This window comes from Tarenaya hassleriana, unplaced genomic scaffold (assembly GCF_000463585.1).
Source record: "Tarenaya hassleriana unplaced genomic scaffold, ASM46358v1 Cleome52, whole genome shotgun sequence".
Taxonomy (NCBI): Eukaryota; Viridiplantae; Streptophyta; class Magnoliopsida; order Brassicales; family Cleomaceae; genus Tarenaya; species Tarenaya hassleriana.
In genome coordinates this window covers 553,870-571,124 of record NW_010967884.1, presented here as the reverse complement: position 1 = coordinate 571,124, position 17,255 = coordinate 553,870, and the positions used below count along the sequence as shown (strand labels likewise).

At 41.0% G+C, this 17,255-nt stretch overlaps 2 protein-coding genes across 2 annotated transcripts; both read left to right on the top strand.

Annotated features, from left to right (window-relative positions):
* The first annotated feature begins 6,322 nt into the window (after window positions 1–6,322).
* LOC104827650 (cytochrome P450 709B2-like) lies at window positions 6,323–14,250 on the top strand. The gene is given in 5 exon segments (XM_019200672.1): window positions 6,323–6,730; window positions 12,337–12,560; window positions 12,647–12,888; window positions 12,985–13,357; window positions 13,569–14,250. Coding segments are annotated over 5 exon segments (1,491 nt in total). The 5' UTR covers window positions 6,323–6,441; the 3' UTR covers window positions 13,932–14,250.
* Window positions 14,251–15,742: 1,492 nt separating this feature from the next.
* Window positions 15,743–17,024, top strand: LOC104827649. The gene is made up of 2 exons (XM_010560862.2): window positions 15,743–16,685; window positions 16,770–17,024. The coding sequence occupies exons 1-2, from the start codon at window positions 15,974–15,976 to the stop codon at window positions 16,853–16,855; spliced, it is 798 nt and encodes a 265-aa protein (XP_010559164.1). The 5' UTR covers window positions 15,743–15,973; the 3' UTR covers window positions 16,856–17,024.
* Window positions 17,025–17,255: the final 231 nt, after the last annotated feature.

The window sequence follows — 17,255 nt, the reverse complement described above, 5'->3', positions numbered from 1 at the left end:
GACTTCCAATCATGCCTTACCTCCGCGGGGTTGTTTGATCTCACTTCGAGAGGGCAGCACTTTACTTGGGCAAACAACAATCCTGACAATCTGATTGTCCGAAAATTGGATAGAGCCATCATAAATGAGAAGTGGCTTCTCACCTTCCCAGACTCTTTTGCTATCTTCGAAGCCCCTGCTCCGTCAGATCACAGCCCATGTGTGGTCACAATTTCATCAGTTTTGGCAACCAGGAAACACATGTGTTTTAAGTTCTTTCACCTACTATTGAAGCACCCGGAGTTTCATCCTCTAGTTGAACGTGAATGGCTACATGGAGATACCAATGGGACATTCATGTTTCGCCTCACAAGGAAGCTAAAGAATATGAAATTTCACTTGCGGAAGCTAAATCATACAAGTTTAAGCAACATCCAGAAATGGGCAGCTGCGGCGTTGGAGGAACTTAAAGCAGTCCAAGCACAACTTCTCTAACATCCCTCTATGGATCTTGCCAGACGGGAAGCAGATTCCAGAGCTACTTGGTCATTCTTTGCAGCTGTCGAAGAGTCCTTCATGAGACAAAAGTCTCGAATAAGTTGGCTCAAGGAGGGCGACCAGAATACCAAATACTTCCACAGGGTTTCGGTCGCTCGAACAGCTACTAATGCGATCCGTTTCCTTCTTAATGATGCAGGTACGAATATATACGACCCTGTTGTGCTGAAGCAAATGACAGTGAATCATTTCAAGACTTTCCTTGGAGCAGAGGACCAGAACATCACTAGTTGACCGATGGAGCAGGCTAAATAACTGATGCCTTTTCGCTGCTCCGATCAGATGGCGAGGTTTCTAATTGCGCTGCCAACAGATGACGAAATAAAATCTGAAGTGTTTAGCCTCCCGCGTAACAAATCGCTCGGGCCGGATAGGTTTACGGCGAAGTTCTTCACATCATGTTGGAACGTCGTAGGAGATGATCTGATGGCCGCAGTCCGTGAATTCTTCTTGAAGGGGAAAATTCTGCGAGAGTGGAACACTACTCTGATTTCGCTGATTCCGAAGACCAAGGAAGCCGACCAGCTTAAGCTTTTTCGCCCGATATCCTGCTGCAATACAACTTACAAAATCATCTCCCGATTACTAGCGAAGAAGCTGAAAACTCTTCTGAATGACGCAGTGCTTCCCAATCAGACGACCTTCATTCCAGGACGTTCTATCACAGAAAATGTGTTATTAGCAACGGAACTTGTCTCAGACTTTAGCTCAAGAGGGAGTCCTAAACGGGGCTTAATCAAAGTTGACCTCACAAAGGCCTTCGATTCAGTGAATTGGGAATTTGTACTCCAAATATTGGCTGTCATTGAAGTTCCAGCAATTTTCATCCAATGGATAAAGGAGTGCTTGACTACAACAGCCTTCTCGGCTTCCAGCTGTTGAAATCTGTAATTTACAGTATCATCAATTTTTGGGCATCGGCTTTTGTTCTGCCTACCAGTTGTGCAAGGGACATTGAGAAAATGTGTTCTGCTTTCTTATGGAAAGGAACTTCGGACACTGCAAAAGGTGCTAGGGTAGCTTGGAGTAGTATTTGTTTGCCAAAATCTCATGGTGGACTGGGACTACGGAGAATTACGGAATGGAATCAGATTTTATGTCTGAAGCTAATATGGACCTTATTCACTAAAGCTGGCTCCTTATGGGTAGCATGGGTCAAGGCTCACCTATTCAAGGCAAAACCATTATGGATAATATCTCAGCGAAACACAGGGAGTTGGGCATGGAAGAAACTCTTGAAGCTGCGACCAATGGCGCGCAATTTCATCCGTTGTTCGGTGGGAAATGGTAGCACTTGCAGTTTCTGGTACGATAGTTGGTTGATGTCGGGCCCGTTGATATTATCGCTGGGTGAGACAGGGCCGAGACTGCTTGGAATCCCGAGACTTGCGACCATCTCTCGGGTCTACCTAGATGACGGATGCCACCTTCCACCACCTCGGAGTACAGCGATCGAAGCGGCATACACGGAAATACTCTCTGCAGTGGAACCGGTCCCGCAATAGCATGGTGATACATACTACTGGGCTGAATCACACTCGGCGACAGTTTTTCCGGCGTTCTCGACAGTCAAGGCTTGGTCGAACCGCAACATCAATGCACCGCACGCTCCTTGGCACAAAGCTGTCTGGTTTGCAAACTCCATACCCAAGCATTCCTTTACGGTATGGTTAGCTATCATCAATCGACTCCCAACGCGACAACAAACATCGTCTTGGTCAACCAATGCACCGGCGAATTGCATTCTCTGCGACCACCACACTGAAGATGTGAACCACCTGTTCTTTAACTGTGCTACTCTAGTTTAATCTGGCCTGCCATCCTGCAACCGTCGGGGATAGTTCCACCATCTCATGGATCATTCTCTGATGTTGTCTTATGGCTTCATCGATGCACAAATAACCGTGAGCTCAAACTCATGGTTTCACTGATCTTCCAAGCTGTGGTCTACACTATATGGCGCGAGCGTAACACCCGTGCTCACAGAGGACAACTAACGCCAGCACAAATCCTATGGAAAGAAGTCAAGCGGCTGATCCGGAGGAAAATATCGACTCTCGAGAATCCAACAAGGGGAAAGTTCTTCCCGAAAGACCTCTGACTACATGGTTTCATGTTTTTTATCCTATCTTGTAATCTCATTGGTGATCTTTGCTTAGGCTGATGTATGAGCTCTAACCACTCTTTGGTAACCACCCTTTTGTAAATTTTTTTCGAGATTAATGAATTACAGTTAAAAAAAAAAAAGGACGTTGAAGGAGATTATACTAAACGTAAGGTTTTGTTCCTATTTATACAAGATGATAAAACATTGAAGCACATAAATTTTTCATAATACTAAATTGGCGCCTATGCTTATATTACATGTACAGATTAATAGCCCACATTATAGAACAAACGTGGCACGTGTCAAGGTCTAAGTCACACGTGTTGATATTTATGTGAGACATATCCATGTAGAGTTCTCTAGATCGGACCAAATCTATGAGTGGTCGCACATCCTTGTGCACATAGGCGGATCCAATTTGATATGAATGGGGCATGTGTTCCATTTGTTTTATTAAAAAATAATTTCTTTATAAAACTTATAAACTTTTTAATAAAATTGTTAAATGTTCTGTGATAAAATTATGTTTGTCATAGTAAAATTTAAGTTTGCCCCCATTTATAATTTTTTTTTTAGATGCTATTGCGCGTGTTGTCTTCATGTTATTTTAGGAATGTCTTTTTCGTGATAACATTTAATGGCGTTATACTTCTAAGCTTGAAGAATAATTATCCTTGTGTATTAAAATTTTATGATCGTTTGTCATATTCATAACCCTAACTCGCCCGTCTGATGTTTCTAACATTTTCTAAAACCTCTCTTTCCAACCAACATGTGGAATATTGTGAAAGCACTTCAACAAAAAAATGATTAGTTTAATTATAAAGGGATCAAATTAAATATATATTGAATCAAAATTTTAATTAATTATAAGCTTTTTGGATTTAATTAATTTAAAATCTTCATTAATATATATACAATAATTAATTTTTTGTTTAGTAAGTGTGTATTACGTGCTAATGGCTGGTAACGCAATCACAATTGCGGCTATCGTGGACGTTTGCGATGTGTAAACTGACAATTTCGGACGATTAATGTTTGATTGATAGGATAATTATTGTTGGTAACCATTAAGAATGATTGTAATTTAGACCGAATGATTGACAGCGATTGCGATTTACTGTAAATTACCAAAAAATATATCATTTTATTGTATACAATACCAACCTTTTTAATTAGTTTTTTACTATTATTTTATATCAATTAATTATAAAACTTATAAATAATTAATTATAATTTTAAAACTATAAATGTTTTTATCAATTTAATTTATTTTTTAATAAAATTAATTTTAATATTAAAAATATATTTTAAAAAATATTTATTAGTAAAAACAAATAATATCAAACATAATACCAAATAAAATTATTAATATTTAAATTTTTGCTAATTTATATATATATAAAAATATGTATCTGTGTATATATGTATGTATATATATGTAGATATATACGTATGTGTGTGTGTGTGCACATGGGCGGATCTAGGTTAGGAGGGGTGGGGGCACAGGCCCCCATTCTAATTAAAAAAACAAGTAATTATTAGGTAAATTTTGTAAGATTATGAAAAAAATTTACCCTATGCCCCCATAAAAATAGCATTTGATTCTATAAAATAATATATATAAAATTAATGCCCCCATTTATATTTTTTTCTAAATCCGCCACTGTGTGTGCATATGTACATATGTGTATGTATGTGTTATACGTATGTATATGTACATATATTTATATGTATATGTGTGTTTGTATGGTATGTGTTTGTGTATATATAGATATATATATTGGCTCGACTCGAGTTAAGGTTGAAATCCAATTGGGCTCACCACTTCCAAATATCGTCGAGGTTGAAGACAAATCAATTGGTGTATCCACTATTAAAGTAGTTTACTTGTGGATCCCTCCACGATGCTCACTCTGTGAATCGTCGGATTCCTTCTTAGTCCCACCGATATCCCACTTCCGGAATCATTGGACCCTAGTCACCACCACAAAAAGGTACCCTTCTATTACGACTCCATATCCGCACCCTTCTCAAAATACTCCTTCCCCTCATGAACGAGGTCGTACGGCACATACTTTTACTAAATCAGTTCACTCTAACCATCCAAAGAACACGTTATTTGTCCAAAATTATGTTTTGATTCAGACGGAGAACTAGTAGCATAAACACAAAGAATTCTACGAACTTGTCCCTCCACTATTGTTACAGTCCAAAAAACTCAACGTGTTGTATGTTTTCGTGTTGTCAACATCCCTATATCTTCTATGGATTTCAACTGATCGGAAAAAATTTGAAAAGAAAAACATAGATATCAGTTAGTCTTACCCTCCAACACCGTCACTTGCAACAAACATTCCATACCATTTTTATTTCTAATTTTATTCACTCTTGACTTATTATTTCACTTTCAATCTAGTTTGATTTACTATTATAATTTGGTACCGTGAACGTTAATATAAGTATTACCCTTTGGTAATCTCTTTCGTACGTTCATCTAGATGTATAATATGTACCGTTAAAAAAAAATTATGTGAAAATCTACAGATTGCATGTCGGGATTCACACATCTGATTTTCTTATGAAGTAAGGGTTGTGTTGTGGAAACATTTGGTGGTTGCGTGAATGTAAATAAACAAAAACATCAGTCCAATGTTTTTAGATAAGAGTCTACCTAAGATGCAAGTTCTGTCCACAAAAAAAAATGTAAATAAATGCGGACCAAACCGCCAAAGGGGGAAGCGTGCTGAATGGTTTCTTTCTAAAATTGTGACGCACGTGTTGTCGTCACTGAGATAGTGACGTCATAATTGTGGGCAAATACTGGACAATTACGTGTCAAATGCTAGGCAATGCCTCAGCAGTGACCTCATCTTCCTCTATTTATACTTTGTCCTTTTTGGAGCCTGCTTGGGGTTCACTAAAATCCACTTGCAGATCCAAAACTATAATATATGGAAGCGTATATAGTATATACCAACAATTAATGCAGTTTATTTTATTTATCTGCTTTCTGTTGAAACAAAAAACATAAAATATACATTTCATATGACGGTGTCATGAAATGATAGTGCATCTTTGCTGAATACATTTGAATTTTTCAATTCAACAACCCCCAAGATTATTCTTACCCATTAACAAAGCATATATTTATTTTAAAATTCCTATGAAGATTTAATACATTAAATAAAGTATTATTCATTGACTTTTTAATTTCTTTGCCTCTTATTATATAATAATTCAGGATAGTCACACACTCTGATTTCTTTTTTCTTTTTTTAATCTTGAAAAGGATAGAAAGGAAAAAGTTGGATCTGATCATATCACAAACTAAAGTTGGATCTGACCATATTGAAGCGAAAAAAATTCAAACCCTTCAAAATTTTCGAATGTTATTAATTTTAGAAAACCGAATTTTTCATAATCGAACCGAATCAAAATTTGAAAAAATTTGAAAACCGATTTTTAAAAAAAATATAATTTTTTAATAAAAATTGAAATCGAACCGAATATAATATAATAATAGATTGATATCTATTTTTATAAAACCAAAAAAATTGAAGCAAACCATTTTGCATCCGAACCCTACCCAATTTCAAAACAAGCAATCACATATAACCACAGCGTACACGTGTAAATAGATACCCATTACACATAAATGCCCCATTAAATAAAAATCATCCATCATATATCATATAACGCACCAAGCTACACACACAAACACGAGGAGAAATAAAGAGCTGCTGCTTCTTCTTTTTTTTTTTTTTTCTGGTTTTGCTGTTCTTTGTGAGCTACCTATGGCAATGGAGCTCATGAGCACAACCACTTTCCTGACACTAGCTCTGGTACTCGCTGTTGTTCCGAAGATATGGGAAGCCTGTCGGATTCTCCTGTGGAGGCCGTACGTGCTGTCCAGGAGTTTGAAGAAACAGGGAGTTTCGGGACCAGGTTACAAGATCTTGTACGGTAACATCCGCGAGATCAGGAAGATGAAGAGTGAGGCTAAGACTTCGGTTCTTGATCCCAACTCTCACAATATCCTCCCTCGTGTTCTTCCTCATTACCACTCTTGGATGTCCCAATACGGTAGCGTTTTTACCCTCTTCCCTCTCCCTTGTTTATTTATTTATATTTCCACGGCGTTTAAGGGCTGTGGATAATGATTTCGCACGCGTCATGACTCATGAGTATGAAAACCGATCCACTACATGACGCTCTAGTTTCGGAATTTTGCGTTGATTGAGACAAAATCGACCGAGCGTTTCTGGTATTTTAAAAAGCTTTGATTTCTTTAGAAAAGTTTTAGGGAAAAAAATATAACTATTTTCTTCAAACATTTTAAACTTCAATTATTCAGTAATCCAAAGAAATCTTAATCTTTAAAAAACATCGAAAAAACCTTTAGTTTTTTAAAAACACGTTTATTTTAAAATACCAATTATGTATGAATCTAAATAAAACAAGAATGTTGAAAACATCTATAAAAGCTATGATTACATACATATATATATATATTACGGTATAAATAGATAATATGATGAACGAGTACACAATGACGTGTATGTGCGCCGAAAATGATTTCTGTATTATTCCATAGACATATATACACGAAGAGGAAGGGTGTAAACCCTAGTACAGGCTCGAGAGGAAGAAGGAAAGAAGACAATCACGTGAGGAAAAATATAAACAGAATATACATATTGCCATATGTGTGTTTGTTCCCTTATACGCCCCCTCAAGACGGGCCGCCATCGGAGAACATCGATCGGGGAAGTGGCTTTGTGAGGATGTCCGCAAGTTGGTCTTTCGAGCTGACGTGAGAGACGCGCAATGTTCCCTTCTCGATTTGGCCTCGCACAAAGAGATAGTCCAGAGCAAGGTGTTTCATTCGTGAATGAAACACGGGGTTTGCACTGAGGTATGTCGCCCCAAGATTGTCGCAGTAGATAACCGGAGGCTTAGAGAGTGTGACTCCAAGTTCCGAGAGGAGATTAACTAGCCATTGGACTTCAGCAGACGTGTTCGCTACAGAGCGATATTCGGCTTCCGTCGATGAACGTGAGATTGTGCATTGCTTCTTGGAAGACCAAGAGAGAAGATGCCGGCCAAGATAAACCATATAGGCTCCCGTAGATTTAAAGTCGGAGTGATCGCCGGCCCAATCAGCGTCACTAAACGCATGGAGAACAAGTGGGTTGTCGGCCGCCATGAATAGACCAGTCCGAGGTGTACCAGCCAAATACCGGAGTAACCTCTTGACAGCCAGCCAGTGTTGATCAGTCGGGCGATGCATGAATTGAGCCAATTTGTTAACCCCAAAGGAAACATCCGGTCGCGTAAGGGAGAGATATTGCAGTGAGCCAATAACCTGTCGGAACTCAGAGGGATCGACTAGCGGGTTACCAGTATCAATCGTGAGCTTGGTCGAGGAGGCCATGGGAGTAGGTACTGAGTTCGCCTCATGCATGTTGGTCCGACGTAGTAAGTCAGCGATGTATTGTCGCTGAGAAAGAAAGAGGCCAGCAGGAGTGCGTGTTGCTTCCACTCCAAGAAAGAAGGACAACAACCCAAGATCTTTAATAGAGAATCTTGTGGCAAGCGACGTGATGAATGATTGGGTTTCGGTGGAGCAGCTGCCTGTGACAATAAGGTCGTCTACATAGAAGAGGACGATAAGCCAAGTGGAGCCTCGGTGATGAATGAAGAGGGACGCATCCGATAGAGAGTTCACAAAGCCAAACTGAAGAAGATACGACCGAAGCTCCGAGTACCAAGCACGCGGGGCTTGCTTGAGTCCGTAAATAGCCTTGCGAAGTTGGCAAACGTGATGGGGCTTCTCTCGATCAACAAACCCGGGTGGTTGCACCATGTACACAACTTCAGAGAGATTACCTTGAAGAAAAGCGTTGTTGACGTCAAGTTGTCGGATGGACCAATTACGTGAGACGGCGAGACTGAGAACAAGGCGAATGGTTGCCGGCTTCACCACCGGACTAAAGGTATCGTGATAATCAATCCCGGGTCGTTGGTGGAACCCCTTGGCCACTAGACGCGCCTTGTACCGATCGAGAGAGCCGTCAGAGCGGTGTTTGATTCGAAAGACCCAGCGGCAACCAACAATATTGGTGGCTGTCTCGGCGGGAACAAGATCCCACGTGTGATTCCGGACTAAAGCAGCGTACTCCTCACTCATGGCATCCTTCCAACACTCATGTTTAAGAGCTTGAGCAGCATTCGTCGGGAGGGTAGTAACATGAGAATCTGTCACCAAATGAGCAAACTTGGGATTAGGTTTTGAAATATGTGCCTTAGCCCTTGTGACCATGGAATGTAAGTTCCGGGGAACAGCCGGGGGAGAATGAGAGCGCGCTGGCACTAGCAGAGGAGATGACTCCGAGGTTTGAGAGTCAGAACCAGGAGACGGCGAAGAGACAACAACCTGTTCCTCTAACACAGAATCAGCTGACTCAATCTCCAGGTTTCTCGGTGAAGAGTCCAAGCCAGGGAGCTGTTCCAAAGACGGGTTTACTTGTGCCACACGAAAGGGATGGACAACTCTTGCAAATGAGTGATCCGACACAGAAGAGGTAGACTCAGACGATGGAGGAGACAAGAACTTTGTGGGAGATGCAAAAGGAAACACGGACTCGTGAAAGACGACATGGCGAGAGACGTACATGCGGGAGGTGATAGGATCAAGACAAAAATAACCACTTTGGGTCGGAGAGTAACCAAGGAAGACACACGGGTGTGAGCGAGGGTCAAGCTTGTGGGTCGAGTAAGGTCGGAGCCATGGATAACATAAACACCCAAATGTTTTGAGCTTGGCATAATTGGGTACGATGTGGAAAAGGGGTTCGAATGGGGAAGACATGGAAAGAACGGGTGTAGGCATGCGGTTTATGAGGTAAATCGATGTCGTAAAGGCATATGACCAAAATGAGGTGGGTAACGACGCATGCATGAGAAGAGAGAGACCGGTTTCTACGATATGTCTATGCTTGCGTTCGGAAATGCCATTGTGCTCGGAGTGTGAGGAGGGGTAGTGAAATGAGAAATGCCATGTTCAGCGAGAAAGGACGCAAGGGCAATGAACTCGCCCCCATTGTCCGTGTAAAAGTTGGTGATTTTGGATTAAAACTTGTTTTCAACTAAGGCTTTAAACTTAATAAACGTATGACGAACATGAGATTTGTTTTTCAAAGGATAGAGCCAAGAGTATCGAGTATAGTGATCAATAAAAAGGACGTAATATTTGAACCCATCCACGGAAACAACCGGGGACGTCCAAACATCCGAAAACAAAAATTCAAGTGGTCGAGAAGAAGATATAGTTGAAGTAGAAAATGGTAGTTTATGACTTTTATTTCTAGAACAAGACTCGCAATGAGACGACAAAGACTCCCGAGACAATGACAATGCATGACTAGAGACAATATGTTTGAGAACCGACAACGATGGATGACCAAGACGTGAATGCCACTCGGACAAAGTGGACTTTAGACTCGAAAAAGCTAAACAAGGAGAAGAAGAGGAAGGAGACGATGGCCACTCATAAACCCCGTCTTTAGTTCTTCCTGTCATTAGAAGCGCCTCCGTGCTTTGATCTTTCACCTGAAACATGTGAGGAAAGAATTCAACCGAAACGTTGTTAGTCTTGCATAATTTTTGAACCGAAACAAGATTCTTGCGAATATTAGGCACACATAACACATCATCCAATGAGAGAGATCGATGAGGGAGAGAGATTGAAATGGAACCCTTATGTATAATAGGTAGTCCAGTTCCGTCACCGATAATAACATCGTCGGCACCATGGTAAGGACTGTGGAGAGACAAGCTATCGAGATCAGAGGTTATGTGATGTGAAGCTCCGCTATCCAACAGCCATGGCGTCGCGTCGTAAGGGTTGTGCACGACATTGTAGGCAACATGATTCCAAGGCCGAGGACCACGAGACGGAGACTGTGTCACGGGCATGGCAGAATCCGAGGTTCGTGACGTGGAGATGAGTCAAAATTCAGGGCAGAATTTCGCACTGTGTCCTTGGACACGACAAGCTTGACATCGGCCTTTGTAAGTTCCAGAGTTGCCAGGACAAGGGCGCCAGCCTGAGGAAGGAGATCGACAATTCTGATCTGAACGACGAGACATCGAACCAGCAGGGTTTGCTGTCACCGGAAATGAAGTGAGAGGCAAGGGTGATGCAACAACAAGTTTTGCTTCGTGATTTAGCAGCTTTTCGTGGAGTTCCTCAACGGTGATAGCGGTATCCCTAGCGTTGACAAGATCAACGATGGGCTTATATTCCTCGGGTAGTCCATCAAGGATTGCTTCCAAAACATCTTCATGATCCATAGGTTTTTCAAGGAGAGCCAATTCATCAACTTTGGAGGTGATGAGTCGGAGATAGTCATCGACATTCTGAGTTCCTTTCGAACTCCTCTTGATTTGTTCCCGAAGCTGTAAGATGTGTCCACGAGAGGCTTTCCCGTAGGTGTTCGCCAGGGTGCGCCATGCTTCTCGAGATGATGTGGCACGAGCAATAAGAGGCTGAAGTCCAACGGAAAGAGCTCCGAGGAGAGCACTGAAGATTAGCCTATCTTGCTGCTTCCACGGTTGAAAGGTCGGGTTAATGGTAGTGACACCATCGGTGATGAGTGTCGCAGCGGGGACTTCAGATTCAGCCGTGATGAAGCCATCGAGGTTGTAACCCTCGAGAAACGCTCGAACTTGCACGCTCCAAGTGAAATAATTTGACGCAATGAGTTTGGTAACACTTGACATGTTAACCGAGAGAAGAGTCTTCTGAGGATCTTGGAGATTGAACGTGGCTGCCGGTTCCGGAGTTTGAGTGGGGGTGTTGTCGGAGGAGGTCGACATGATGAGAGTAACGTCGGAGGATCGGTGGTTGTTAATTAAACGCGGTGCCCTGATACCATGAACGAGTACACAATGACGTGTATGTGCGCCGATAATGATTTCTGTATTATTCCATAGACATATATACACGAAGAGGAAGGGTGTAAACCCTAGTACAGGCTCGAGAGGAAGAAAGAAAGAAGACAATCACGTGAGGAAAAATATAAACAGAATATACATATTGTCATATGTGTGTTTGTTCCCTTATATATGATATGATAATTCAAATATAACTAAATTTTTAAATATAAATTATCATACCACACGTATCATAATGTAGTTGAATATGATTATTATTATAAATCTAATTAAAATATTTATAAACACAAGTTATAATTGCATGTGAATTTTAAATGTTTAAAGAATCTAAAAATTGAAATAAATCAAATATAAATATATGATAGTAATGGTAATCATATAAGATCTTAGAATAAACAGAGTTAGAATCAGTTGTTTGAGGTTTCAAACAACGTCAAATTAGAAAAAATTATCCTGGAAAAAAATATAGAATTGTATTTTGACGGTAGTCTTTGCTTAAGTTTTATTATTGTCATGAGAAAAATAAAACCGATCCTGGTTGGGGAGGGGTTTTCACATGGACTGCGCCGGTCCTCTGGAAGATGTAGTTGGGGCAAAGACCCGGTGAACTTCCGGATTATAAAAAAAAAACCGATGAAAAAGAAAAAAATAGATATTATAGAGGTGAAGGTGACGATAATTTCGTGTCATTGCAACATTGGATTTTAAAATATTTTCAATAATAATTACAGGAGAGACATTCATTTATTGGTACGGAACAGAACCAAGGATATGCATTTCGGAGCCTGAGTTAGTGAAGCAGATATTGTCGAACAAGTTCGGTTTCTACGTTAAACCCAACGTGAGGCCAGAAGTCAATAAACTTACTGGCAACGGACTTGTCTTAGTTGAGGGTCTTGATTGGATCCGACACAGACGAATCCTCAACCCTGCTTTCTCCATTGACAAGCTCAAGGTTCTGTGATTTGATCTGAAACGTACGTAATTATAGTCTTATGGTAAACCCTTTAATTATCTTCCGCGGTTCGGTCGTGAGCACAGGTCATGACAAAGCCAATGGCGGATTGCACGGCCAAGATGTTCCAAAGATGGAAGAAACAGGGAACTGATCAAGTGTCGAAGATCGAGATGAGCAGTGAGTTCCAGAGATTAACGGCCGACATCATAGCGACTGCTGCGTTTGGAAGCAGTTATGCTGAAGGCATCGAAGCTTTCAGATCACAGAGAGAGCTTCAGAAGTGTTGCGTCGTTTCTCTCTCCAAAGCGTTTGTCCCCGGATTCCAGTAATTAAACTGATCACACCCCCTCTTTGCTATTTAAACATTGGTTTAATTTGGATGATATTACAATCTGGCTTGTCTCTTGTTTTGTTTTGTAAGGTACCTTCCGACCGCTTTGAATCTTCAAATGTGGAAGCTTGACAGGAAAGTGAAGAACTCTCTCAAGAAAATTATAGATACGAAACTCAACTCCAACTCTGGATATGGAGAGGATCTTTTGGGTCTGATGTTGACTGCCACCAAAGCTGACGGATCTGATAAGAAGGGGCTGAAGATGAGCATGGATGAGATCATGGAAGAATGAAAGACCTTCTTTTTCGCAGGCCATGAAACGACATCAAACTTATTGACCTGGACGGCGATGCTGTTGAGCGTTCACCAAGACTGGCAGGAGAAGCTCAGAGACGAGGTTTGGAAGGAATGCGGCGAAACCCGGATCCCGGATGCAGACATATTGCCCAGATTCAAACTGGTAATTTGTAAATCGGTTTCGAGGTCATTGATTTGACATCTGATTTACTTGAAAAAACTGTCAATGGTTTCTTGCAGATGAAGAAAATTATTTATAAACTTAACTTGCATATGAAGAAATCTGTTTATAACTTGACTTAAACTTGCAAATGAACATGGTGTTAATGGAGACTCTGAGGTTGTACTGTCCCGTTATATTTATGGCCCGAAAGACTACTGAGGACATGAAGTTGGGACACTTGAACATACCCAAAGGCACGACCCTAACGCTACCGCTTGCTAAGATGCACCGCGATAAGGAGCTTTGGGGAGACGACGCCAACGAGTTCAGACCGCTGCGTTTTGAAAACGGCGTTTCAAGAGCCGCTAAACACCCAAACGCGCTCATGGCGTTCTCGGTGGGACCCAGAGCCTGCATAAGTCAGAACTTTGCCATGATCGAAGCCAAGACGGTCCTCGCCATGATTCTGCAGCGTTTCAGGTTCTCTCTCGCCGGAGAGTATAAGCACGCGCCGGCTGATTTTATCACTCTCCAGCCACAGTTTGGCCTTCCCGTAATGCTTCAGCCTCTCTGAAACTTAGGGTGACATATATTTACGCAAAAAAAAAGAAACAAATCTTTCTTGCCCTCTTAGGTTTTTGTTTCAAAGATGTGAACTTCGTTTATATAATGCGCTTTTAAGTAATCTTGATTATTCACTTTCATATAGTTTCATGCATTCACGAATCAAGTCTTGCATGTAATATCTAAATTTGGATAGTTCAATCGGTAATACTGAAGCGCAAAATGTTTGTCTGATCCGAATTCGAATCTCAAATTTGGAGAAAAAAACATATATTCCAAATCATTTAACTGATTCTCGACCCAATATATATTCCAAATCATTTAACTGATTCTCCCGATCTTGGTCCAAGATACCTATTATCCTTCTTGCGTATATTGTCTCACTTAAAAATAAAATCTTACAGTCAACTCACGTTGGTGAGCCAGGCCCATTTCCATGGGTCCATACTAGTGCAATGGATGGTGTATCTAACAAGGCGACACGTGTCAAGATCTCAGGCACAGGTGTTCTCTGGTCAAAACAGAGCGAAAGAATCTTAGGTGTTAAGGGGAAGTAACGCTCTCATTGGTCCGCTGACCGTACTTTGTTCTGCAATTCCTTTTTATTATATATTTGTCGTGTTGATACAGTAAAAGACTGTTTTAGTAACGAGTAAAGGCAGATATTTTCGACAAATGAATTTTTATATTTTTTCTACGCGTGTACAGATGAACTTTAATATAAGTAATATATATGTGTGCGTGTGTGTGTTTTATGAGATAGCGAATAAAAATTAAATTTAACCCTATGAGAACGATAAACTATTTTCTCCTACATAAAATCAAATGTTAATTAATTATCCTTAATATATATATATATATATATTGATAAGTAGACCAAATTTTATATATTAGACATCTTCATAATCGTGATCCATCTATATGCAAATGCATCTACTATCTAGTCTGGTTTAATAAGGTAGACGAGAGTCAATATTGATATTTTCAAATTTAAAATTGGATGGTTCAACTGATAAGGAAGATAAAAAAACTTATTTTCAATTTAGGTTCAAATCATCACTTGAAGAGTGACATTCATATGATTTTTTCGGTCTTTTAAAAAATATTAATCGGATTAAAAAGTTCGGTAAAATTTTGAATTATAAAAAATATATATTAAGGTTTCCAAATTCGTGTCATACTTGCATTGTATGGATGTATAATATAGTTATAGCCCGTTTCCCTTGTTCTCTTATGCAGACCGGGAAATCTCCACACGTGACACTCGTTGATGGATGATTTGATGGAGAGTGTTTGAACATGCCCCACGCACACGCACAAGGAGACTGCTAGCGTCCAAACTTTTTTTTTTAATTCAAAAATTTACCGGACCTTCGATCCGACTGCATCTCCCAGAAAATCAGGAGAGTCCATGTGAATATCCTTCTCCAACCTCAGAAATCGAACAGCCGACATGAAGATACATTGGCCAACACGCCAACCACTCGTCGACGCTAGGTTGGGTCCAGCGTCCAAACCTGCTGCTGTTCATGTGCATTAGTGATATTTCATTACAATCAATGGATATAAATTATAAAACCAATACAACCTAAGCCAAAGATGACGACTAAGAAGTTACTACTGCTCATTAATTACGCGCGAAAACCGCGTCAAGTACACGTGTCACCGTTATAGCCGATGCTGAGAGAGAACAACCTTGGATCTTTAACATCCCATTTATTCTAGACTCAAGATGACACGTGTTATATATTTTACGTCACCACACCATAAACAAAATAATAATTTATTAACACAGTGGAATGGAAGTTTGCAATAAACGATCGAACTTGTCAGGGGCAAAAACGTAAATGCAGCAAAACCCGGGACTCGGTGTGACTCGCAATAAATTCGGTCGTCTGAGTGAGGCTCGAGTTTACTTTTTCACTCACCTTTAATTGAGGAAGGAAAGAAACAGCATATAAAAAAAAAAAATCGAAAGGCTCTGCAAGCGCGTCTCTTCACTTTCATCTTCTTCCTCCTCTCTCTCGCGTGGCTTCGGACGAGAGCCTGAAGATGGCTTCTTCGTCTATCTTAGACGTCCACTATGAAGTTACGGACGATGGGCTGCAATACCAGACGCGGCACAGCAACTTGTCGAGGCTGTCTGTCTGCACAAGCTCCCTCCACGACGAAGAAGACGATGTGGCGAACAATGCATCGGAGGTAGGTATATTCATGTCGGGTTTGTCCCTGGAGAGTTTCGACGGAGCCGACGCCGACGAGGAAGTCTCCGATGTGGACAAAGGACGAGGAAAAGAGCAGGGTGGGTCGTCGGATTCCGATAAAGAACCCGGATTTTACTCGTTACCATCGAGGTCGTCTCGCCGGAGAAGAAAACTTCCGGTGGCAGATGGATCGGTGGAGAAAATGAGCGAGAACGAGAGGAAGAAGGATGAGAGAAAAAAGGGTAATATCAGGAGGCAGAGGAGGGAAAGAAGGCCGCCATGGATGGTAAAGGAAAGGGCAGATGAGAACATGAACAGTGAAGTCGGAGTGGGAGGGAGCTTCACGGTGATAACGAGGGCTAGGGGAGGGAAGAAGTCGATGAGGATGGGGTTGGAGGAAGTGAAGGCGTGTAAGGATCTAGGGTTCGAGCTGGATCATGAGTGCACGGCAGTGGAGGTGGTTCCGGGTCGGGTCTCGGTGTCGGGCGGGTCGACCTTCGACACTCAGACCAGTAGCGGTGGCAACTCTCCCGTCGCCAGCTGGCGTATCTCCGGTCCCGGTACGTAGTATACATCCCATTTTTTTCAAATTTTATTTAAAATCATATCCATTTTTATTAATTTGGATGTGAATTCTGTATTAGGAGAGGATCCGAGGGAGGTTAAGGCGAGGCTGAAGATGTGGGCGCAAGCCGTGGCTTTTGCTTCTGCCTCACGTTATGCGTCTTAATAATCTTATTTCCTTTTTTTTTTTTTTGGAACTTACATGTTAGAAACCTATCTATATTCCAAAGTTTTGTAATTTTCGTTTTGGTTTGCGTTTGTAAATACGAAAGAAATAGTGATGGATTACAGCTTTTCATTTCGCTGTGGTGCTTAATATATAATCATTGTGATCGTGGAGCGTCTTCATATAGACTATAGAGTATGCTTTTTATGTATCCAAGAAGCCGAGAATAAAATTATATAAAGAAAGGGGAAAGTGAACCCCACACGTATGGAAAGGTCGAAGCTTTCATTAAAAGGAGAGATCGGTTTGGGATTCGAAGCCCCACGCGGACGTGGTCACTCCCGAATTATGGAATCTGATGCTACCTAATACTAATCTTTTACCCCCCCCCCCCTTTCCC